Raw genomic sequence first — 24,605 nt, 5'->3', positions numbered from 1 at the left:
GTTGCTGAGAAACAGACCAATCCCAGTATGGAAGTTCTGCTCTCTTGTGCCTCTCCTGTTACTTACAGCATGTAGACTTCTGCAATATACGGTTACACTCCTCTGCAGAGTCCACGCAGTGTGGCAGAGCTAATCTCACAGTCTAAAATGTGAATCTACATAGGTGTGTTTCTATGAGTTAACATATGTGTGTGTGGTGTGTGTGAGAGTGTTGAAATGAGCTCTGTTCCCATCAGCACAGACATAATCTCCTTATGAATGCCCCAATTACTGCACTGTCCTGACCCCACAGTAAAGCCCTCTATTCATCACACACAACAAACAAAGAGGGAGAATTCAGTTAAAGCAGGGAGAGTGGGGAAAAGCTCAGATTTGGGAGAAGAAAGCCACTGATACAATTCAATATGAAGTTTGAATAGTTCAGATTATCCGTGTGAGTGCAGCTCTGCTGCTTATTTTGCTTGAAGACTGTGAATTTCTTTTAGTGTATATGATATTGTTTTGTTTCAAAGTACATTTTAAACCGTTGGTCCACTTTATAGATTCAGGCCATACTTCATAATAGCACCGTGCCATTTCTGCAGATGCATTTTCATTGCACAGTGGTTTTGCAAATTGAAGAGCAGACACGTGTGTATGTGTATGTGGTTACAAAATTATAAAACTTGAAAATTTTTCTGATGTGACAACTTTTATTGTTCTTTATGAGTGCTTCTGTCGAACAGTTCTGCGCCCCCCTCAGAGTTGTTGACCCCCTATGAGCCAGCTTGCAGCCTGAGATCCTTGGGTGGGTCCCTTTTGGTTGTTCCTCAGTCAAGGTTAAAGACTAATGGTGACCAGACTTTTGCTGTCAGAGCTCCTTGACTTTGGAGCGACCTCTCTGAAGAGATAAGACTCGCAAGATCAGTGAGCTCTTTTAAATCACTTCTTAAAACCCACTTTTATGAACGCGCTTTTACATTAAATCGTCTTTTAATGTCTTTTAACTGTCCCATTTTTCGCAGTTATTGTTGATTAATTTTCTATATTCTTTTACTTTGCTCGTCTGTTGCGTCTGAATGGAAGTTTTGTTTTTAACTGGTTGTCAAGCACCTTGGGAACCTGGCTCTTAAAAAAAGTTATTATTATTATTGTTGTTTGTCCTCACTGGTTTTAGGACTGATTGATTGAGTCGATGCTTCACATCTGCCTCTGTACATAATGTTCTTTTGTTATGAACTGTGCAGTATAATACACTGTAGTGTGTACTTGGTCAGTATTTGCAGAGTTTCAGTGTGAGTCACCAAAAACCTGACTGCTGCTCTAATCTTAGTAGGCTCAGGCAGTAGTTTGTTTCCTTTCTCTCATTTCAGCCAAAGCTGTGGTTGTCAGAACGGCGCAACAGTTTAACACACTGAAAGCAGCATCTGTCTCTGAATGTGTAGCTTCCTTCCCTTGCCTCGTGCCAAAAACCTTCATTATGGTTTCACAAATTCTACATGTGGAACATCGTCTTTAAAATAACAATAACCTGACACAGCTGTTATTGGTCATTTTTTAATTTTAAAGAGCAATGTCTGAAAGTGTACAAAAGTGCATCATTTTCTTGATAGGCCACATAAAGCACATGTTAAACTGCTCAATAGAGACAGAAGCATAAGCTCAGATGCAAGATGAAACTCATTTTTTACATTTTTTATCCAAATGACATCGCAGATTACACTGTGATTCTGCACACATGCAAGGACAATGTAGAAAACAAAACACTTATCTTTAGCATAGTAGTACACAAGTTTAAAAACTGTTAAAACTCAAACACAAACAAAATAACTCAAATATTTAATGCTGCGTTAATGCACTTGAATTCATAAAATGAGACTGAGGATAAATAGTTGAGCTTTTTCTGCTTTTTGTCAGCATAATTTAAAAAGACTAGCAATCGTGAACAAATTTCCTACAGTGTTAAAGGAGGTACATCCAAAAAAAAGAAAAACACAGTAATCAATGCTCCTCAGATGTCATTTAAAAGCACTATCATGTATTCATATTACCTCACATTTAGTTTGAATGCTTTCCACAACAGCAAATGTAAAAGCCAAACCTAAGCCACACCATAATATCATAACAATACATCATTCTGGTAATGAAAAAATAAGCATGTTAACCAAAAGTTCACACCAATACCAATTACTGTGTTGCAGCTGTAAGACAGTGCCTATAATGTTGTGAATGGAATGGAAGAATCTCACAGCTGTGGACCTTCAGCCTCCATTTGTTGATACTGCTGAGACCTGAGCACAGTTTAAATGAGCAAAGGCTGCTTCTCGAGGACCAGATAAAGACCAGTCAAAACACCACACCATCAAAAAAATTCCACTTGGAGTTCCTTTTGTCTGCGGTTCCCCCAGAATAGCATTCGTGTGCTTCGTTGTCTGTACAGATTGCTGGACATAATATCCAACTGTTTGCACTGATGTAAAAGCTAAATTAATAAAATAAAACAGTAATTAATAAAACAGTAGATTAATAAAACAAACATTACACTCTGCAGACCTAAGGTATAATCCAATGGACTGGATTAAAATGTGGCCTTTGAGAGTAAAAAAAACAAACAAACATTGTGTCAGCATGCAGACAGGTCTGAAGGAGCTGCCCTGAGGGTGTCCTTGGTATCAGTCTTCACCCAGAGGATTCATGGTGATACTTGCACAGGAACACAACAACAGAAATAAACAAAAAAGTGTATTATAGTACAGCTTGGCCTCACAATTTAAAAAGACCTCTTAAATCTATATTTCAGTGATTCTCAGCCTGGTAGTCAGGATCACAGGGAGATTCAGGGGTGAAAATGTTATTTTAACAAATGTTTCCCCATGTTGTCTTAATCTAACGCGCTTTTCTTGTAAAACGGTGAATATTTTCATTTAACCAAAGTCACGTCACCGAATTATCCATAAAACAACATGACAAGGATATATTTTACCACTCTGTGTATCAGACTGCAACAGAGGCATCACCTTGTTTTAAGGAATCATCTCTAACAGGCCCAGAACCACTGCTCTTTTTGAAAGAAATGATTGTGTGAAATTAATATGTGGAATGTGTTGAGGCTTTAGCTTCTATGGCAGGTAAGACATTTACAATCTGGGATCATTCGATAGCACCACTGTTGTTTTAATGAGGTCACTTCCTGTTTGTTGGTCTCTCACTTCCTCCTTCGGCCACAGTATTTACCCTGACAGCCAGCACCTAAACAGCAGAACAGAAATGATTATTCTTCAGCTGGCAAACAACATACGTGTAGTATGGGTAAAAATGACACTGTGAAGCATGTTAAGCTAGTTCAACTTGAAAACCAGATATCTTTAATCTCCTTGATTAACTGAATAATTTGAAGTTGTAATGTAAAATAATACGTTTTTAAAACTACAAAAAACTTAAGAAGCTCAGTCAAAGTGACTGTTTCAGTTAAGACAGTCCGTTTTCCATTTAAGACTGTGTGACACTCATTAAACATGCTACTTATGTGAAAAATATCTTTGTAACAGAATTAATTCAGATCAAAGCATGGTTTTCTTTAAACAATAAGGAAGAAGACTTAGTCAGTGCTCAGTAGAAGATTAAAGAGATTAAAAGATGCAGCTTGAATTTGGAGGAACTCATTAAGGGCTCTTGAATGGTTCTGAAATCCAGTTGCTCAACGTAACTTTTGTGGATAACTGGATTTCCCGAAATTCTAGTATAGTGGTTTACAATACAGATGAGGTTTATTGTAACGTATTTTATAATGAGTACCCTATGTTTTTTACCTCTGTATCCCCCGCCTCCTAGTATGGCCTGCATGGCTGCATATTTGGCTGCCTTCTGTGCTTTGGCTAAAGGGCGTAAAAGTGAAAGGTTAGATTTATTTTGCTGATATGTGCTCTTTACAATAACACCCAGCGCTAGCAATTATAAAAGCATACACAGCTGAATTTCTTTGCAAGACAAAAACATCCCTTGTGTGTATTGTATCTATGTATTGGTGGTGGACATCTGTGTTAGGACACTGAAACATGTTTCTGCCAGAGGACACAGTGAGTTTTCTTACATTTTTGTCCGGCCCCTGTATATCCTAGAGAACAATAAAAGGAAAGACAGTCACAATGAACAATAGATAACCTTTACAATGGTCTCATGTACCCAATATGCTATCTCTGCAATGACATGAAAATTGAAATATGCCAAAACAAATATTCATAGTGTAAGGTCTGACATTTGGGATTAAAGCTTTCCTTTTTTCCTTTCCTACTATTATTTATCAAAATTTTGAATCTATTATTTAGCATTTTTAAATTTTTAGAGAGTGCATTTTGAGTATCATAAAGAGAGAAAGTTTAAGTGTCTTAAAGTGAATCTATCTTACCTGAATAGCCTCCACCAGCGATGCTGCCATAGCCAGGCCCGACACCCCCTGCTGGAAGAATGGACACATTACAGCCTGAATCACTTGGACAGCAGAGAGGTAAGATGTTTATTGTGCAGTGAATCGAATTTTATGAATGCAAATGTTTTCAAATCTCAAAATGTAAAAATCTGACACACACTCACATTATTGTTCTATATTGTATTGGTAATCCATTTAAACTGACCTGGTAAACCACCAGTTCCACCTCCTACTCCCTGTCCTGTTCCTGCAGCACCCCCTGGCCCTCCAGTTCCTCCTGCTATGCTACCTGGACAGGTAAGTTAGTATAGATGTGCGTAAATGAGCATTTAAAATCCTCAAGGAAATGCGCATGATACACAGTGAACCATTGGACTGTAAATGTTCTGCCATAGCTCAAGTATGTTAGATTTTAGTCACTGTTTTCCAGAAGAAGCTTAAAGTTGAAGAAGCTCACCTGGACCTCCAGTGATACCTCCTGTTCCTGCACCAGGAAACACTCCTACTCCACCACCTGATGAACACAGATGGGGTTGAAGTAAATATCTCAAAATGTTAAGAAATTTGACATGTAGTAAATGGGAAACCATTCTCACAAATGAATAAACAAAAAGATGGAGACCAGTTCGCTGTCCAGTTTTATCATGGGGACAAAGCTTTTTATTTTTGTTTATAAGTTTATTTCATTTTGTTGTGTAAACATGTTTATCATGCAGTATATTGTGGACACGTCACAATCGTTTTACTATGTTGTTAATGAATGCATTAAATGTCCTTCAAATGTCCAACACTGACCTTTATTTTTGAAGCCAATGCTTTATTCTTGGGATAGACAAATGTAAATTCCCAACAACTAGTCGAATCTTTTATTGTATTCAAGGGTGAAATTTAATTTATGAAAGTAGACCTACAGTAGCTGCATATTAACTCTGTTCTGGCCTTGCAGAGTTACTAGGACTTTCGCTACACTGATTAAGAAGCTTAAACATTCATTGTTGTCTTCATTAAGACTATGGAGTCATTTAATTATTTTTTTCTGTATCACCAATCAGAATCAGAATCAAAATTCCTTTATTTATCCCTGAGGGGAAATTCTTTAATTCATTGACTTCTTCAAGTCACGTATACAGTAATTTTACAGTCTACTGTGGCACCACTCAAATCTCATTAACAACAAAATCTCATGCCCAGTGTCCAGCAACAATACAGACTTTCATCAGTTACTATCACAACTTTTTAATGATATATTTATGTCCATCAGTTGAGAATTTTACCTGGTCTGTAGCCAGTTCCACCGAGGGACGAGCCATAACCTGATTTAGGAGGCTTCCTGCTCCCAAGTGTCTGTCCACCAGGTCCAACACCCCCTGGCCCAGTTCCAGCACCTCCTGGGCCATAGCCACCAGTTCCAGCACCTCCTGGACCATAACCACCAGGTCCAGCACCTCCTGGGCCATAGCCACCAGTTCCCACCCCTCCTGGGCCATAGCCACCAGGTCCAGCACCTCCTGGCCCATAGCCACCAGTCCCCACCCCTCCTGGGCCATAGCCACCAGGTCCAGCACCTCCTGGCCCATAGCCACCAGTCCCCACCCCTCCTGGGCCATAGCCACCAGGTCCAGCACCTCCAGGTCCATAGCCACCAGTTCCAGCACCTCCTGGGCCATAGCCACCAAGTCCAGCACCTCCAGCCCCTGCTCCAACTCGGCCAGGACCACCTCCTGTGCCTCTTAATACTCCTGCTGGAAAACAGATCTAAATATATAAGCATGACTATGTACCACGTAAATGTATAAAAAGATATTTACCATCCTGTAATCCTAACCGAAACTTTACCTGATCCGTATCCAGCTCCTCCATAACCTGGAAAAAAATGAGAAAGAGTACAGTCAAACGATGTTCTGCCAGTTACTTTCCTCCACAATAAAATTATATTTCTCAGTCAGTGCAATGAATTTTTGGACACCAGCTGACACTTTGTTTTTTGTGTTTGACAGTTCAGTTTGTATAATAATTACGTACCAGATTTAGATGGTTTTCTTTTTCCTAATCCTTGGCCCCCCGTTCCAATGCCACCTGTTCCTATGCCAGCACCACCTGGTCGTGTCCCAGCTCCACCTGGTCCAAAACCTCCTGTTCCTGTGCCAGCACCACCTGGTCCAAAACCACCTTGTCCTGTACCAGCGCCACCTGGTCCAAAACTACCTGGTCCTGTCCCAGCGCCACCTGGTCCGAAACCACCTGGTCCTGTGCCAGCACCACCTGGTCCAAAGCCTCCTGTTCCTGTGCCAGCACCACCTGGTCCAAAACCACCTTGTCCTGTACCAGCGCCACCTGGTCCAAAACTACCTGGTCCTGTCCCAGCGCCACCTGGTCCGAAACCACCGGGTCCTGTACCTGCACCACCTGGTCCAAAGCCTCCCGTTCCTGTGCCAGCACCACCTGGTCCAGTGCCCCCAGGTCCGTATCTGCCAGGTCCAGTCCCTGTTCCACCAGGTCCAACCCCTACACCTAGGAAACAGGCATAGGTGGAGCTGGTGATTTACTAGGTATTTTTAAGCTCTGCTTGGTTTTATACCTTTTATATCATATACGAAGACGTAGAGATGAACACTGAATCTGTTAAAAGTTGTTAAAGATGTTTAAGTGATAGAATGAAGATATTTCTCACCTTGTCCATAGCCACCTCCACCCAGTGAGGATGATCCATAGCCTGTCAGGAAGAGGGAAAACAGCCTGAATCATACTAAAAAAGAATAAATTGTTAAATTTCATTCCCAGTGTTAAAATACATGACTGCTATACCTGATTTGGGGGGCTTTCTTGTCCCCAGTCCTTGACTTCCAGGAGTATAAACACCAGGAGCGACACCTGCTCCACCAGGTCCATAGCTGCCTGGTCCTGGGCCAACATCACCTGGCCCAAAACCACCTGGCCTGGTACCAACACCACCTAGTCCTGTGTTGATAGTACTGGGCCCATATCCCCCTGGTCCAGTGCCACCAGGCCCATAACTTCCAGCACCACCAGGACCTCCAGGACCAAAGCCACCTGGTCCAAAACCTCCTGGACCAGTACCAATTCCACCTGGTCCAAAACCTCCTGGACCAGTACCAATTCCACCTGGTCCAGTTCCATAGACACCAGGCCCAACCCCAGTACCACCAGCTCCTGGTCCATAACCTAGAAACAAATTGATTCGGTTTCACTTTTCTGCATAAATTTATCTGTATGTTTACAGTGTATATCTGTCAGTTTTTATCCTACTTTTTGGTGGTTTGCCGACACCCAGTCCTGTACCAGTGCCATACCTTTGACCTGGATAACAGAAAAAAACACTTATTGTATTTAGATAAATAAAATATGTGTTTTTCATATAAAATGTGTTAAACTTAAGAATTAAAATTGAGTTTATTTTCAGAGATGTCAACTTACCACCAGGACCTACACCACCACCACCATATCCCGCCAGTCCACCACTGACTCCACCAGGGCCTGCACCTATGCCTCCTCCTACACCTCCACCTACACCCCCAGTTCCAACACCTCCAGCTCCGAGGGTCCCAACACCCCCAGGACCACCACCGGTGCCTCTGCTTCCAGTCTGGCCTTCATAGCCTCCAGGTCCAGTTCCATATCCGCCAGGTCCAGCACCATAGCCACCCAGGCCAGCCCCGTATCCTCCAGGTCCCACACCATAACCTCCTGGACGCAAACCATAGCCACCAGGACCAGCTCCATAGCCTCCAGGTCCAATCCCACCCTGGCCTCCTGCTCCAAGAGTCCCATATACTGATAGAAAGATAAAAACATTACATGCATCATACAGCATCTTTCATTTTTCAGTGCAAAAAAAGATGTTAAAGAGAGGAGATTATGGCTGACAGTTTATTGAACCTTTGCCTGGTTTTCCTGCTCCCAGTCCTACTCCAGCTCCAGTTGGGTAGCGTATGCCTGACAGGAAAAAGACATATAAGGAATACTGTCTGGGTATGTTTCAGTCATCTGTCTGCTCTAACTTAGATAATGATAGTCATAATTAGCATACCTCCACCTGGCAAAACACCGGCTCCACCAACACCGTAGCCTATGATATGTGAAACGTTTAAATAAGAAATCTTTTTCTTTTATTGTTATATACATGTTGATTTGGGATGAATACACAAGGATGTCAGAGATTAAAACATGGTAGCAACTCACTTTTTCCAGGTTTTAAGGCTCCTGTTCCTACTCCCCCAGGCCCACCAGCCCCAGGTATCAATCCTGTTCCACCAGCACTGCCTCCAACTCCTCCTGTACCTCCTCCAGCTGTGCCAGGACCACCTCCAACTCCTCCTGGACCTCCTCCAACTGCTCCAGGACCGCCTCCAACTCCTCCTGGACCTCCTCCAACTGCCCCAGGACCACCAAGTCCGCCACTGATACCTCCTGTGACAGTCCCATCAGGTCCGTACACTAGATTTAAAAAATAGACAGATTAAATATATAAAGGTTCTTCAGTGAGTACAGATGATCTATGATCTTACATTTTGTTGTTACAGTCTGCGTTTGTCCTACATGGTGGTAGACATATAATGGAGTGTACGTTCTGATGGCAAAATGGCACCTTTGGGCGGTTTTGGTGTTCCTCCTAGTCCACCAGCTGCACCTCCTGGTCTAACTCCAGTCCCAGAAGCAGGACTGTCTCCTCTAGCCACTCCTGTTACACCACCTGAAACACCTCCTGCTCCTCCTGTACTGGTAGGAAGCCCTCCGACTCCTCCTACACCTGTGCCTCCTGTACCACCTCTCTCTCCATCAGGACCTCCTTCTCCATCTCCTTCACCTGGCGTGTCACCTCTGGGGACACCTGCAGACACCATGAAAGGACGCCAGATTGGTGTTTTAGCATAGGACTAAAGCTGGAACCAAGATCTAGGTCACTAATCCCCAAACCTCTTACATCCAAACCAACATTAGAGAAAAGAAACCCGGTGCATGCCCATTATTCTTTATCCAGATCCCAGTCAGCTTCCAAAGTGATTGCTTGTCTGGCTGGGGTCCACACAAAAACAATAACAAGCCTGGTGAGAACACTCTCCAGTATTAAACCTTTGTCACATTTTTCTACATCGTTCTAATCGTTTCTGGAAGTACTGGTTTCAGACTGGTGTAAGCTTTGAAAAATGGGTCCTTAAAGGGAGAGAAGGCAACATTAAATTCTTGTTTTGAATGTACAATAGATTTTGGTAGGTGGCTGATGATTACCATTCATTGGAGCTCAAATGGCATGTTGTCTTTTCCCATTGATAATAGGTAAGGACTGTAAGTAGGTCATTCAGAAAGTTGAATTTTAAATCTTTTAAGAGTAAATTAAATTGTATTTATTTCACCTGGGGGTTTTAGAGGCTTGGCTCCAGGCAGTGTCCCACTTGAGAGATCACCTCCAGAACCTGCAAAATGAAATTTAAGAGAAGTCAGAGAATACTTTATCTGTTATAGGATAACGCTTGTCCCAGCTGTTTGAAACAAAAGTAGAAATACTGGTAAGAGAAATCCTGAAAACATTATGATGGAGGTTTACGTACCACTTGGTTGTACAGCCCCACCACCGACTGCAGTGACAGAAATACAGATTATCTTGGGCAGTTATCGGTCAGAAACAAAATATTTTTCAAAACTAAATGCTCTTTAAATTTATTTGTAGCCAGCTTCAGTCATTAGCTAGTGTCAGTCTGCCATACAGCATTCAGTGGTGCCAGTTTTGTGATAGGAAGTGCAAGAAAAACACTCACTCTCGTGTGCAGGTAAACCAGTGACAGCTGTGAAAGCGTTCAAGTGCAGAAATATTGTGATCTACATAATATTAAAAGCATTTGTGATGCATTCAAAGCATCTTTATCATATTAGGCAGTTTTTATGTGTAAATTATTCCTGTGTAATTTCAAATCTCATGGCTTTTTACTGTAGAATAAGCTTCATTCACCTCTATTCACAGATAACACCTCAGTGCTCAAAATACTTCATGTCAACTCACCAGGGGTTGTTCTCGTAGAACCTGTAGGAGATGAGAGCAAATGTGTAAGTCTTTTTCTTTCCTAATATACAGGAAACAAGTAAATTTGCTGATCCCTTTTAGATGTTGCATGCAGGACTTGGGCCAATTAGAGACATGGTTCAGTATCAGAATTCTAGCCATAGTGTGGATGTTATGGCCTTTCAGTGTCAAAGCCAACCAGTTAACAGTAAGGCATATTTAAATTCAACGAATACATTTTTCAGAGACATTCAAATTTGTTCAAATCTGTGTCATAGTAAATTTATTTAAGATTTGATGACATCTGTTGCCGAACTGCTGAAAAGAGTTTTGAAATAGTCCTGGTCCCTAGGGAAAAATATGTTTTCTTTTACATCTCAAAATCCAGGCCTATGTGAGTGGAAACATAATGCGCTTTTTAAATGGCCACATGATGGCACTGTCCACTTCACAATCAAAAAGACATTGCTCCTTAAACAGCTTTGCTTCAAAAGGTAATCTGCATAAAGGCAAGCAAAGAAAGAGAGAAAGATTACAGGGTGAAAACATTACCTCCTTTGCGTAAGTCTTAGAGTGAGTGACATAGCCAGAGATATACTCTGACAGAAATGAATTTACATGCAGTACTTGCAGGCAAACATGCCAAAGTTTTGGCACTGACCTGGAACTTCTGTCCCGTTGAATCCTGTTCAGTAAAAATAATTTACAAAACATAAAAGTGTGAAGATAACACAGCTGAGACAACTGTTAGATGATTAAATATAGAGATTGAATACAGCAGAGTATTTCCCAATGTAACAGAGTGCAGAATGAATTATTAACATCTGAGCTTGTATTAATTCATTTTTGACTTTGTAGCATAGATTACCAAAATACCTGGTCTTGCTCCAATGATTGGGATTCCTGTTCCACCCAGGCTATCTCCATCACCTCCTGCACCCACAGGTCTACCAGCTACACTAGCGCCTCCTGTTTTAATATAGTGGTAACAGGATATACAGTGCAAAGTAAACAAGTGTTTATACATGAATAAAAACAACAAGTGTATCACTTCTCAGGTGGTACTACTTTTAAAATTTAGTGTTTTGTTCCTTTTTTTTCACAGGTGTTTACCATGTGGGCCATCTTCTGTGGTTATCAGATTCATGCATCCTTGGACCTGTATTTAAATGTTCGTGTTGTTTGTGATAATTGTTACCATCTTTGCAAAAAAAAAAACAAAAAAAAACAACAAAACATCTGTGCAGTTTAAAGCTAAGAAGGGACTTTTTCTCAAGAATCCAGCAAGTTTAAACGGACCTTCTCCTCCAGAACTTCCAGACCCCTCTATCACACTGCCATCACCTGCAATAAGAGCAAAGTATTAAAAGGACTGCTATTCGAAAATAGAGCTGCATGCTGTACATTGGCAGCTTAAAAAAACTCTGTATGCAGCTTTATCATGTTCTAAACAAATATGAGGTGTGCCAAAAACATCTGAAATCCTGAAATAGTAATGCTAAATCAAATACAGGGCCTTTGGATAAGTGTGTGAAATGATGGCAAAATCCTTTTCAGGTAAGCTAGTTTACTCTTTTTCTTCCTCTATTCTGTCACCTACAACACTGTCTTTTCCATCTCTGCACAGAGTATTTTATATTAAAACTAACATACTGGAGACATGTTTTCAACAACCTACTGTATGTGCTAACACTGTACAGATACCTTCTGATGCTGGAGCTGGTGTAACTCCTGTGGGTCCAAATCCTCCTCCTGATCCAGCAGACATAGATGTACACATAGATTATCTAATTAATAATTTGCTGTCCCCGAAATGTGTATTCTTAATCCTCAAAACAGTAGCTTACCCATGGGTCCAGCTGTTGCACTTGCACTGCTGCCAGTGCTGGTGCCATTTACTAAAACACCTGTGCTGGTCCCTGTCCCAGGTCCTGCAGTCCCTGCTCCCACCCCAGGTATAACACCACCAGGTTTTCCTGCAGTTTATAAAAGAAATGATCTTGTGAATTCAAAAGAGATGCTTTTTTTCAGGTCCAACAAACATTTGATATACACATAATTCCAGCTTATGCAGAATTTTGTAAAACGACAGTGCTTACCGTACTTAGCAGCTTTAGATCCAGCTGTGCCGTAGCCTGAAAGTCGCAACAAATGATATGGTTATTAGTATCAACTATGTTAAATGTAATAAAAAGACTGATAAGAGATAAACCGTTAAAGGTGGCCAGTAGAGTTACTGACAAGTGCTTGTAAGAAAATCAACTTTTTCTGATTGAGATTGCACTGACAAAACTGTACACTACTCTACAGAGACTACTTTAAATCAGCCCAGACCTCCTATGCCAGGTCCAAGGCCTCCTGGTCCATAACCACCTAAAATGACACAAGATAAGAGAGTATAGGAAACTCCATCAGGAGGATTTCAAAAGTGTATCATTGACAAAATACTGGCAACAGAAAAAAAATAATAAATGCTAACAGGAGAAAAATAAGAATCACTCATCACCTCGTCCTGCTGCGCCTCCAAGTACCCCACCAGCACCTGTTGCACCTTGACCTACACCAGAACCATGAAATTAATCAAAAATTAAAATTGACTTTAACTGGAATTTGGATCAAACATCCATCATCAGAAACAAAATGTGCACATTTTAATACCATATTTAGCAGGTTTTGATCCAGCTCCATAGCCTGTAAATGACAGAATGAATTAAGTTCAGGCATTCCAGCAAGCTTAATTGGGTGAAATTGATTTTGGACAAAATTGAAAACTGCTTCACTGAACCTGTTCCATATCCAGCCCCTGGTCCTGCACCATAGCCTCCACCTGGTCCATAACCAATTCCAGGTCCATATCCCCCAGGACCATATCCTGTTCCTCCCGGAAGCCCTAGAGTAAAGCAAATGAGTGAGGATTTTTGGCTTTAATAAAGACTTAAAAAATAAGGGAATGAGTGGTTCATGTGTGCAATATGTTTATGAATTGGTTTCTGTTTTACTCATAGAGTTTCTGAGGAACTGTGGGAATATTGTTCTACCTCCAGCACTGCCTGGTCCAAAACCACCTGGTCCAACTCCCATTACAACACCAGAACCAGGTATCCCACCAGTCCCCAGTCCTGCTCCAGGTCCACCACCAGTTGTTATTCCAACACCTCTTCCTGGGAGCCCTCCTCCTACTCCAAGCCCAGAGCTAGGCCCAGCTCCACCACCAAGTCCTCCTGCACCCAGGGCACCTCCAGCGCCTCCAGACAGGCCTGCTGAGAGCAGCATTTTATCAGAAAACATGAATATGTACTGCCCGCAATACTCCACAAACAAAAGGCCATCCTCATGGTGGACATTCAAACATGTTATATTGGATTATAGTATTCATCTAATAGTATTTCTTTTTAAGTTTCTCACCATATTTGCGGGCTTTGGCACCAGCATAACCTGCAAAATGCAGACACATCAACATCTTTTAAGAACACTGTACTAGCCAATGGATGTTTATAAATTCAGACATGTTTCCTTATTTAAATATATATATATATATATATATATATATACATATATAAATATAAATATACATATAAATATATGTATCTTTCACTCTACCTCCTGGTCCATAGCCAGCTCCACCAGGTCCAACTCCTGCACCTGGTCCATAGCTTGTACCAGCACCACCAGGTCCAACTCCTGCACCTGGCCCATACCCTGTACCAGCACCACCCGGTCCAATTCCACTTGGTCCATAGCCAGTACCAGCACCGCCAGGTCCAACTCCACCTGGTCCGTAACCTGTACCAGCACCACCAGGTCCAACTCCACCTGGTCCATAACCAGTACCAACACCACCAGGTCCAACTCCACCTGGTCCGTAACCTGTACCAGCACCGCCTGGTCCAATTCCACCTGGTCCGTAGCCAGCACCACCAGGTCCAACTCCTACACCTGGTCCGTAGCCTGTTCCAGCACCACCAGGTCCAACTCCTGCACCTGGTCCATAGCCTGTGCCAGCACCACCTGGTCCAATTCCACCTGGTCCGTAGCCAGTACCAGCACCAGCACCACCAGGTCCGATTCCACCTGGTCCATAGCCTGTTCCAGCACCACCAGGTCCAACTCCTATGCCTGGTCCATAGCCTGTACCAGCACCACCAGGCCTGACTCCAGTACTTGGTCCTGTACCTCCAAGTGCTCCACTTAACATGCCTGTAGGAAGCACAACAGTCATGTTTTATTTATTCTGTAAGTTTTTGTTAAATACAACTATACAATAATGACATAGTTACTATATTATACTATTAGTATCTATAATATAGATTCTGCTCTTACCATATTTGCGGGCTTTGGCACTGGCATCATACCCTGAAAGTAATTTAATAGTAATATAGTAGTATATAGCAATAATATGATAGTGATATAGTAGTCATTGCTAATGGAAGACTGTATTCTAACTTTATTCTGTTTCTTTAGCTATTGCTGTTGCATGATACCAGGCTGTTTTGTAAGACCTAAATAATTACCTCCAGGTGCTGTTCCTGCTCCTCCTAATCCAGTACCAGTCCCACCAGGTCCATACCCAGTTCTACCTGGCCCATAACCTGCTCCTCCAGGGCCTGTGCCAGCACCACCTGGACCAAAACCAACACCAGAACCAGGTCCCACTTCTGTCCCAATGCCAGCTCCTCCACCTGGTCCTCCCCTTCCAAGGCCTCCAGCTACACCTGTGCCTGCACCACCCGGCTGACCTGGAGAAATTAAAGGCATTTGAGCTTGTCTCAGCTGTAGACTAAAGTAGTTTGTTAAATGCACACACTTGATATTTATCATGTTGTTTTGGCTTTTACATGAAATGTCAAAGTATTTATCAACATGTGTGTGCTGGGGTTGAGTCAGGACCATAACCTGTGACACAAAGGATTGTCTAGGTAGACAGTTACTGAAACACAAAATCATGTGCAGTCTTAAAATTAAATTGTTGGTGTATTTGTTGGAAATATTCCAAAAATTATAAATTACAGGAGATTCAGAGACAGAGATATTCTTTAATAGGCGCATTCTGCACCTTGTTCTTCCCTAACAGACCTGAAAGAGGTGCACTGTCCACCAAGATTTACCTAATCCAGGCCCACTTCCTGTTCCAAATCCAGGTATGAGTCCCGTTCCAGTTCCACCTCCTAATCCAGGTGTGAGTCCTGTTCCAACTCCACCTCCTAATCCAGGTGTGAGTCCTGTTCCAACTCCACCTCCTAATCCAGGTGAGATCCCAGTTCCTCCTGTTCCCCCAACCCCCAAAGCACCTCCTTGACCAAGTGCACCTCCTGCAGCCCCAGCTCCACCTGATTGAAGAAAATAAGAGGTGAGCTAACAAAAATGGCAGTACAGAGGAACACCTGCATGCAAGTATCTTTACCGTATTTAGCTGCAGCTTTGGCTGGATTCTTCTTCGATTTGCCTGTCCCTGTCATTGAAAGAAGAAATTATTTTCTATTGATTGGAATTTCTTCCTTCACATTTATCATTATTGTCATGTATTTATGCAGATGCACAGTTTATGGAACTTATGTTCCCGTATACCTGATTTTGGTGATATAAGAGGGTAACCACGGAAAACGCCAGGCAGCTGCTGTCCACGACCATCTACAGTGAGAAATACATTACAGAGGGGCTGATCCTGTAGAATACTAAACGTTAGCCTGCGATGACATTTTTAATTGTTATATTTAAAATATTTTAATATTAAAAAACACAGGGATGCATGAAAAATCATTGCTTATCATTTTGGGACTTAGGACACCTACTGACTGCTCCTCCTGGTCCAACTCCTCCCTGGCCGAGAACTCCAGATCCTGTGAAGAACAACGTGAAAGTTCTTATTTTTAGGCATGTGTGCCACACCAAGATGTGATTTTCCAAGATTCATCACCACATTGACACACCAGTCTGAGGCCCAAGTCCAGCTCCTGTGGCCACACCAGGGAGAACACCACGGCCACCAAAACCTTGTCAGGGAAGATGAGAAGACAGAGAGATGACACAGCTGTTACAGCTTCTTCTGCAAAAATGTTGTACTGTTAAAACATATTTTTTATATGTTTATTATATATTTTTTGTGTTACAACATACCTTGACCTGGTACAAATCCACCTTGATAGAGTCCAGGTATCCCAACTCCTGTGTGACAGCATATGTGTTTCTGGTTAATCATGAGCTTTGTACTGAAAAGATGTACATCTTTTAGTAACAAAGTGGCTGTCTTTTTTTGGAATTTACCTGGAACTTGTTTTGATGCTTTAGCGCTACTCTTTCTTCCAGTTCCTCCCCCAGTGGTACCAGTCTGTGGCAGCACTGGAAGTGAAACAGGAATAAAGAATAAAATAAAAAGACAAAATACAACTTTTAGAACTGTCAAAACACAACAGCATATTTTAAAATTGTTATTTTGAAACTTAATGTAACTGAATGAACATTTAATACTTGAAATAATTTGTGAGCTTTTCATGAGAAATAACATATATTTCTTTTTTTCATTTGACTGTATAATACATATACACAATGTGTACTGTACATCATATTATCTACCTCCTCCTGGCGTGGCAACTCCACCCGGCCCAACTCCCCCTGCTCCTCCAGGCCCGACTCCTGCACCACCAGGTCCAAATCCTGTTCCTCCGGGCCCAACTCCTGCACCACCAGGTCCAAATCCTGTTCCACTAGGCCCAACTCCTGCACCACCAGGCCCAAATCCTGTTCCTCCAGGCCCAATCCCTGCACCACCAGGCCCTAATCCTGTTCCACTAGGCCCAACTCCTGCACCACCAAGTCCAAATCCTGTTCCACTAGGCCCAACTCCAGCACCAGCAGGTCCAAATCCTGTTCCACTAGGCCCAACTCCTGTTCCTCCAGGCCCAAACCCTGTACCACCAGGCCCAACCCCTGCACCACCAGGTCCAAATCTGGCACCAGTAGGCCCAAATCCGGCACCTCCAGGGCCAACCCCTGCACCACCAGGCCCAAATCCGGCACCACCAGGCCCAAATCCAGCACCGCCAGGACCAAATCTCGCACCACCAGGTCCATAACCAGTTCCTCCAAGTGATATTCCCGCCCCACCTAAGAGTGTTTTTGAAAAATTACAAAACTCAATCAAGTGATTCAACTGTGTAATGTTCATTAGTAAATAGGAAATACCTGTTTTAGGAGGTTTGGGACCAGTTCCACCAGTTCCTGGGTATTGACCAGCACCACCTGGTCCATAACCTCCATAACCACCTGGGTCAGGAAAGAGGTTTGTTCAATACACATATATTCTTCAAGGTAAGCAATATAGCTAAAGAAGAAGATATGAAGAAGAGAAACTTCTTTTTTTGCCAAACTGTTGGTTGTTTCATAGGAGGTCTGTGGCAGCTTGACAAATTCATTTATACAGCTTTGTTTATTCATGGTTACACTGGTATGGCTAAATCAGTTAATAATTGGAACTGACTGTTTAGTGATTCTCAGTAAAGCAGACCTATCCATTTAAATCAGTCACTGGGTTTCATGTAAAGATACAGGTGCAGACAAATGAAAGCCACTGACCTCCAGGTATGTATCCTGGTCCAACTCCAAGCCCTCCAGCTCCCTGACCTGTGCCAGTTCCAACTCCTCCTGCTCCAAGCGTTCCTCCACCTAAACCCCCTGCTCCAAGGCCTAACGAGCAGATAAATGAAAAGCAAGTACTTAGTACTTCCTATACTTGCTCTTGTGATTACAATGCACTACATCATACATTAAATGAATTCAGTGTGTCCCTCTGCAACTCCACCCTTTTGTAATGTTATACATGTATGATGGCTGCACGAGAGAAACCTCACAAGGATTAGCTTGTTCTCTGGAAAGGTTTTGAAGATTTGTTTGAAGTGTGCGTGTTTGACTTTTTGAATTTCATACAGGATTTGATTGTAGACGGGTCAGTAACAGTTACAAGGCTGCAGATTGGGAACTGAAACCTGGACGAGGGGGATGACTGAAAAACCATCAAGACAAAGGCCATAACCAAGACTCCTTTCTTATCTTTTTTCTATGACACACACCTCTGCCACATGAAACTGAATTTGATTAAGTTCTCTCATTCTCTGTCAAAGTAGAGCTGGTACACATCGTGCTTCACATTAAAATACAAGATTTGAGACAAGGTCAGTTTTACTTCTCCCTCTCTCTAGAGATGTCTTCATTATAAGCAGGTCACTGTGTTTCTGTTTTAGTTTGTAATATTTTTTGTTGAGGTTACAGCGCAGTGTTTACAAAATCATGTTTCCTGTTGTTTGTCCAGGTGCACCAGGATGTTTGTGTCTTACTCCTCAGGGTGGAACAGGGTAACACAAACAAATGTTGTGTGCATTATTGTGTAGCGTCGATGAAAAAAATGTGTTTGGCCAAGTATGCTACACTTTTTGGTAAACTGGAAAGTGTGACATGTGAGTAGTCTTTTTCCTGTGCTTACAAGGACATACATTCTACTCACCAACATAATGGGTGGAATTGAAAAGGTTCCAAAAAAACCGAGGCTTAACCTCTTAAGAATCGTTTGGATATTATCAGCAACATTCCTCGTGCTGCACAGGGAACTTGCATGTTTGAGGGATGAAAAACAGAGAGGCCTGAAATTCCAAAGCAAATCAGTCTTTCTGACTGACGTGATGACTTCCGTCCTTTATCAGGGAACTGCCATGCCTAATGCATTAGCCTTTCTCACTGTGTGTGTGTGTGTGTGCGCATGAGGGTGGGTGGCCCCTCAACAATAGCTTATAAGCTTGAGGTAATGAGGAAATGAAATAATGGTACATGTATGCAGTCCTTATCCTGCTGCATTGAATTGACCAAAGGAACAATATTTACAGTACAGGGGCTGACTGCTGATCCATGTGTGCAGAGTAAAGAACTTCCACTTATTGTGAAAGTCACATGATGCAAGTAAACATAACTGGCCATCTGTAGGTAATGGACGTATTTTATTAGTACAATGGTATCTTCAAAGGGTGATGTTAAATTTTAACCTGAGTATCTCATTTGAATGTGAGAGGAAAGTATGTGCTCGTTTTTGTGCCTAATGAGGATGATATTTTGTTATACATTTTATTTTAATGTCTTTTCCAACAGCTGTTGTGCACAAGGAAGACAAACTACATGCCTTGGCCACCCAGACTGGTGTGTCCTGGTCCAAAACCACCTGGACCAACTCCTCCAGGCCCAGTTCCATAGCCTCCAGGTCCAAGACCACCTGGTCCAAAACCACCTGACCCGACTCCACCTGGTCCCAGTCCTGCTCCAAACCCTCCTGTTGCACCTCCATGACTACCGTAGCCTCCTCCTGGGTACAAAAAAACCTTTAGTCTCGCAGGCCTTGTGTAAACAACTAGATATATAATTACTAGTAATTAACCCTCCTGTTTAAAGACTTAAAATTTCTCAATTTTTTTGAGATTCTCTAAAACATAGTCAGTGCAGATAGGACTGGAAGTCATACCTGTTTTTGGAGGCTTTCCACCTGGAAGCAGAAGTCAATCATTACAATTAAATCAAGAAAAGCACAGCAGACTTTTCCTCTACAGATGATGGAATAAGCAGATAATGAGGATGTCATCCAGCTGTATTCGTCTTACCAGCCCCAACACCACCAGGTACGACTCCCACTCCACCACTGCCAGGGCCAAAAGTGCTGGGCCTGAAACCTCCTGGTCCTACTCCTCCCGGTCCAACTCCTCCTGGTCCGACTCCTCCTGGTCCTACTCCCCCTGGTCCAACTCCTCCAGGGCCAACTCCTCCCAGTCCTTGGCCACCATAGCCCCCAGAGGAATGCAGTCATTGGGAAATTGTGAGATAAACCAGATATGATTAAAGAAAGCAGAAGTAACAGCATGTTACACACACATTTATGGCTAGATTTGCTTCTTGTGGTCTTCTTCTTTGCCTGGGTTGTAACCTGGAAATCCTAACTAATATCCTTTGAACAAATTAAAATACGACCAAAACTACATCTGAGAGCTGATATCTGTATGTTACTTGAAATAATATGATTAATGTAAATATTATAATTAACCATGTCTGTCCTCATATTCATAACTTTAAGAGTCATAATCAGTCATAGTGTTTCAGTGTCAGTGTCAAACCGAACAGAAAACACAAATACCACCCACCTCCACCTGCTCCTGGTCCAAAGCCTCCTAAACCAGTTCCAGCTCCTCCTGCTCCTGGTCCTGGTCCAACTCCTCTACCAGGCTGAAATCCAGTCCCGGCTCCTCCAGGGCCAAATCCTGTTCCAGCCCCACCTGCTCCAGGTCCTGCACCAGCTCCTATGTCGGCTCCAGCTCCTGCTGCCCCACCAGCAGGTATATATACACCTGATAGACAGCAACATACGACTTCGTAAGGGTTTCAAGTTATAATTAGCTTTTCTGTTCAAGTACAAATATCGCTGTTATCAAAAAAAAAAAAAAAAAACAACCATAAAAATAATAAATATAAGAGCCAGTGAGTTTGGATCAGCTGTGTAAACACAACAGTTTAATAGTGAAAGCTGTTTTCATTGTTTTGGACTCCAACAGATGACAGAATTTGTGGAATTTATGAATCATCGCTCATCACATCACAGGGCTAATGAGGCATGATTTTATCCTCCCCAGCATTTAGTGAAACCAATTTAATTTAATATTAAGGATCACATTTAAGAAATAAAATGAGCTGCTGCACAAGCAGAGAGATAAAAAGGTGTGTGTGTGGATATATATGTGCGCTTGTGTATAGTGATTATCAACCCTGTGCTCTGTGTCTTGAGTATCTGTGTAGCTGATAACATACAGCCCTTCATCCAAAAGGCATACATCTTTGGTCATAATTCTCACACTTTTCTGCACCTACGCTCAGTTTCACAAATCACAACAGCCCAAAATAGAAACACACAGAGAGTGAACAACTATAAAAGGAAAGGTTTTTTTAAGTTCCTACAGTCCAGATGTGAAAAGAAGAGGTCTGTAGGGATTCCTAAAGAATGTGAGTTACTGATCTCACAGTAATGCCATGTACAGCGCATTAACAGCACGCAGTAAATAACTTACACGTTCAGTCATTGAGCACGGCCCGCTGGATTCTGCTGGACAGAAACAACCCCCCCCCACGCAAAAAACTTTTGTTGTTTTTGGGAGAATTTCTTTGTGAAATCAAACACTGGAGATTTGTTACAGTAAGATATGAAATAAAACTGCAGATGGGCTTGGCAGTGAATTCAAATAAAGATATTTTTCATTTGACATGTGGAGATTCTTCCGAGTTCACTGTTTTTCTACAGTGACTTTAATAATTCAGCACTGAATGTATAGCGTTGAGCTCATTTTATTACTCTGTCCATCACACTTTAACGACTATTGTCACACCACTGCTGTGGCATTAGAGATAGCAGTCTGTTTTTTGGTCTGTCAGTTGCTTTAGACTGAAATACCTCCACTCTATTGGATGGATTGCCATGAAATTATTTACGGACATTAACGACCACGCAATGAATGCTACTGATTTTGTGATCCTGAACTTTTCTTCTTGCGCCACCAGCAGGCCAAAATCTTCTAGTTTAGTGAAATATGTCAACATTTGGAGGATCAATTGGCACAAATTTTGGTAAAGCCATTCACAGTTTCAAGTGTTTGAGACTGACCTATTACATTATGACACAATTCATGGTTTTAGCGAATTATTTCACTTTTCATCAAACGCCACCATCAGAGGATAAGCGGAATCTCTTTTCATCTGCCAGATCAGAGCCTAAACAGACAAGACCACGAGGTGTGATGTGGAGAGATGCGGTCTGGAACACACTGTTATAATTAAAGCTTTTAATAAGGTGCAGCACCTTATTAAACCCCTCATGTCCAGACATTGTGCCTCAAGTGGAAGAAGAGCTGAAAAATACACCTGGGCTTTGTGAAGTCACAAAGAATAAGACATGTTATTATACTGTGGTTTGTGTAAGGGCAGTTGTTCTTATTTAGCATGTTTGCATTAAGAAGTGCTTCTGTCCAGAAAAACATCTGGGAATTCAGTACTATGTGGCTATCTGTGTGTCTTTAAGAAAAATATGCGTGTGGTAAGTTAATGTCAATTGAATCATTCAGCAAGAATTTGTTTACTACTAAGAATAAAAAATGACTCTACTATGAGAGGAGCTGGTAAAAACTAAAAACGGTAAAGAGAGTCCAACACAAGGTCAGTGTAGTATCCTCCACAGTCAAGTCAACTTAATCTGAATGGAGGACTAGAGAGGAGTTTGACCTTTGCTTGAGATATTCTTCTTCTCAGTCTTTACCTCACAGCTGTCTGTCATGATCACTTACAAGGCTGCAGAAAGCACTGACTAATGTCAGAAAGCACTGACATTAATCAGTGCTTTCTTTTTTCCTCAGTAAAACTGCACTGAAATAAGATTAAATCTTTGACAGATCTTGCAGTGTGCATTCTAGGAATTATTCTGCAGTTACTAATCATCATCACCATCAATGCTCTGCAGCAGCTAGTTTTTACTGGAGTCTTAGACATCCTCACTATTGTTATCATCATCATTATCATCATTACCTGATTTGACACTGCTTACATCACAAATCTAATAGAAAATACACTGAAGAGGACCTGAGTTCATGCATATCTCTCCAGTCAACACTGTTACATAAACTTCATGTGACACCTGATCCACAGGTGCTGCACTGCTGAGCGCCTCACACATGCAGTAAAGGGGACCCACCTCCTTGCAGTGAGGGTTTCCACAGAGCCAGGAGAAGGACTCCATGCAGGTACGCGGCCACCGTCCCTCTCGCCATTTCGCTCCCAAATGTCCCTCTCCTCTCCCAAGCTCCAGGTTTTATCCCCAGCAAGCCTATCAGGGCTCGACAAGGCCTTCAGAAAGAAGGAGGGAAAATGAGTGAGAGCAGAAAAAAAGGGGGACAGGATGCAAGACAGGACACTGTGTAATTGGCTAAGAGACACAGAGATAGACAAGGAAAGAGGGGGAGAGAAAACCCACTGGATCTCCTCATTAAATCAAATGGGTTGTTCTAACCCCCCAGTGATTGTTGGGCTGCATTTATTTGGTTCCTTACTGCCAAAAGGAGGGAGTGTGAGGGATGGGTGGGGGGCCTGAGAGAGAGAGAATATGTATGAGAGGCAAGAGAGTCTGTGAATTGTAAAAATTGGGGCTCCCTGCATTTTGCTCTTTCCAGACACCTCAGAAAGCAAAAGGAACTGTGCCAAAAGTTCCTTGTGGATTTCAAAACAGTCATGTCTCAGTGGAGGAGAAACACTGACTGAACTGATTTAATAAAGCATATATCATTACTCTACGCTATCCATTTGTGACATGTAGCTTAAAAAGATGTCTGGATTACTGACATAAATGCCCATTGGTATGGTTTGGTTTAGTTGAGTTTTAGACATCTGTATTTTACAAAACATCTTTTGGTAATACAAAAATCAAAAGAGCAAAAAAGGATTACATCATCATAAATACAGCTATATTCTTTGAAATAACATTTTTATGTGGGCAAGTTTCAAATGAAATCCTCAGTGAAAAGCACTGCTACATGTCTACAGTTTATTTTTATTCTTTTCTCATCTCACAGGCTTCCTCCAAGTAACCGACTAATTTAAATGATTCATACTTAAGCAGCCGACTCTGTTCATGTTACGAGAAAACTCATAATAACACAAATATTGTGACAGACTGACATGTAGCTTAGAGACATAAACATTATAGTTGTATAATGTTCAGCCCGTTGTCTGAAATGTGTGTGTGTGTGTGTGTGTGGGTGGGTGGAGGCAGTTTGGCAAGTGATCGCACATCAGAGCTCGTTGCCAAAGAAGTTATGTCAATGGAAATAAAACCTGAAATGTAAACCTGTTCTCCCGTCAAGCAAAAGAGAACCTGAAACAAGTGAATGCCTGTGATGTTAAAGTCAGATCACAGCATCTTCTGTGAGAGGTGCAGACACTGCACAAGACCTACAGGACAGACTGGAAAGGAAAGGATGATAAATAAGGAGCAAAGAACAGGGGGAAAACACAGTAGAAATAATGTAATGCACCTTCCTCTTAGCATGCTAAAGAGTCACATCATCTTTACAAGGTGTCATCAGAGGCCTCACCTGCCCAATGAGTCACCTCTGGACAATTACCTCT

The 24,605-nt window shown here is 42.0% G+C and overlaps 3 protein-coding genes and 1 long non-coding RNA gene across 4 annotated transcripts; all 4 read right to left on the bottom strand.

The window, feature by feature from the left end:
* Positions 1 to 1,528: 1,528 nt before the first annotated feature.
* LOC124070464 lies at positions 1,529 to 4,435 on the bottom strand. Its single transcript, XR_006845187.1, has 4 exons — positions 4,385 to 4,435; positions 4,070 to 4,093; positions 3,789 to 3,854; positions 1,529 to 3,228 (listed from the first exon to the last, which is right to left on the bottom strand). It is a non-coding gene; the product is annotated as an uncharacterized LOC124070464 (long non-coding RNA).
* A 143-nt stretch (positions 4,436 to 4,578) lies between these two features.
* Positions 4,579 to 15,637, bottom strand: elnb (elastin b). Its single transcript, XM_046411503.1, has 31 exons — positions 15,527 to 15,637; positions 14,933 to 15,157; positions 14,742 to 14,774; positions 14,022 to 14,618; positions 13,827 to 13,856; positions 13,460 to 13,678; positions 13,207 to 13,311; positions 13,080 to 13,112; positions 12,928 to 12,978; positions 12,756 to 12,794; positions 12,521 to 12,556; positions 12,269 to 12,397; positions 12,126 to 12,173; positions 11,298 to 11,390; positions 11,083 to 11,106; positions 10,422 to 10,442; positions 9,973 to 9,999; positions 9,778 to 9,837; positions 9,012 to 9,254; positions 8,606 to 8,860; positions 8,454 to 8,492; positions 8,303 to 8,359; positions 7,841 to 8,197; positions 7,673 to 7,723; positions 7,211 to 7,588; positions 7,077 to 7,118; positions 6,428 to 6,916; positions 6,242 to 6,268; positions 5,680 to 6,147; positions 4,863 to 4,919; positions 4,579 to 4,694 (listed from the first exon to the last, which is right to left on the bottom strand). Exons 4-31 carry the CDS (start codon positions 14,614 to 14,616, stop codon positions 4,579 to 4,581), a joined length of 4,089 nt encoding a protein of 1,362 aa, XP_046267459.1. The 5' UTR covers positions 14,617 to 14,618; positions 14,742 to 14,774; positions 14,933 to 15,157; positions 15,527 to 15,637.
* A 21-nt stretch (positions 15,638 to 15,658) lies between these two features.
* Positions 15,659 to 18,551, bottom strand: LOC124071068 (glycine-rich cell wall structural protein 1-like). Its single transcript, XM_046411502.1, has 10 exons — positions 18,548 to 18,551; positions 17,991 to 18,101; positions 17,601 to 17,681; positions 16,992 to 17,522; positions 16,683 to 16,757; positions 16,536 to 16,583; positions 16,349 to 16,411; positions 16,211 to 16,258; positions 15,987 to 16,049; positions 15,659 to 15,870 (listed from the first exon to the last, which is right to left on the bottom strand). Exons 1-10 carry the CDS (start codon positions 18,549 to 18,551, stop codon positions 15,659 to 15,661), a joined length of 1,236 nt encoding a protein of 411 aa, XP_046267458.1.
* Positions 18,552 to 19,550: 999 nt separating this feature from the next.
* Positions 19,551 to 21,273, bottom strand: LOC124071067 (acanthoscurrin-2-like). Its single transcript, XM_046411501.1, has 5 exons — positions 21,249 to 21,273; positions 20,588 to 20,791; positions 20,054 to 20,251; positions 19,918 to 19,938; positions 19,551 to 19,761 (listed from the first exon to the last, which is right to left on the bottom strand). Exons 1-5 carry the CDS (start codon positions 21,271 to 21,273, stop codon positions 19,574 to 19,576), a joined length of 636 nt encoding a protein of 211 aa, XP_046267457.1. The 3' UTR covers positions 19,551 to 19,573.
* Between the last annotated feature and the right edge of the window lie 3,332 nt (positions 21,274 to 24,605).

The sequence above is a fragment of the Scatophagus argus genome, chromosome 14 (assembly GCF_020382885.2).
Source record: "Scatophagus argus isolate fScaArg1 chromosome 14, fScaArg1.pri, whole genome shotgun sequence".
Taxonomy (NCBI): Eukaryota; Metazoa; Chordata; class Actinopteri; family Scatophagidae; genus Scatophagus; species Scatophagus argus.
This window is presented reverse-complemented; position numbering and strand designations above follow the sequence as displayed.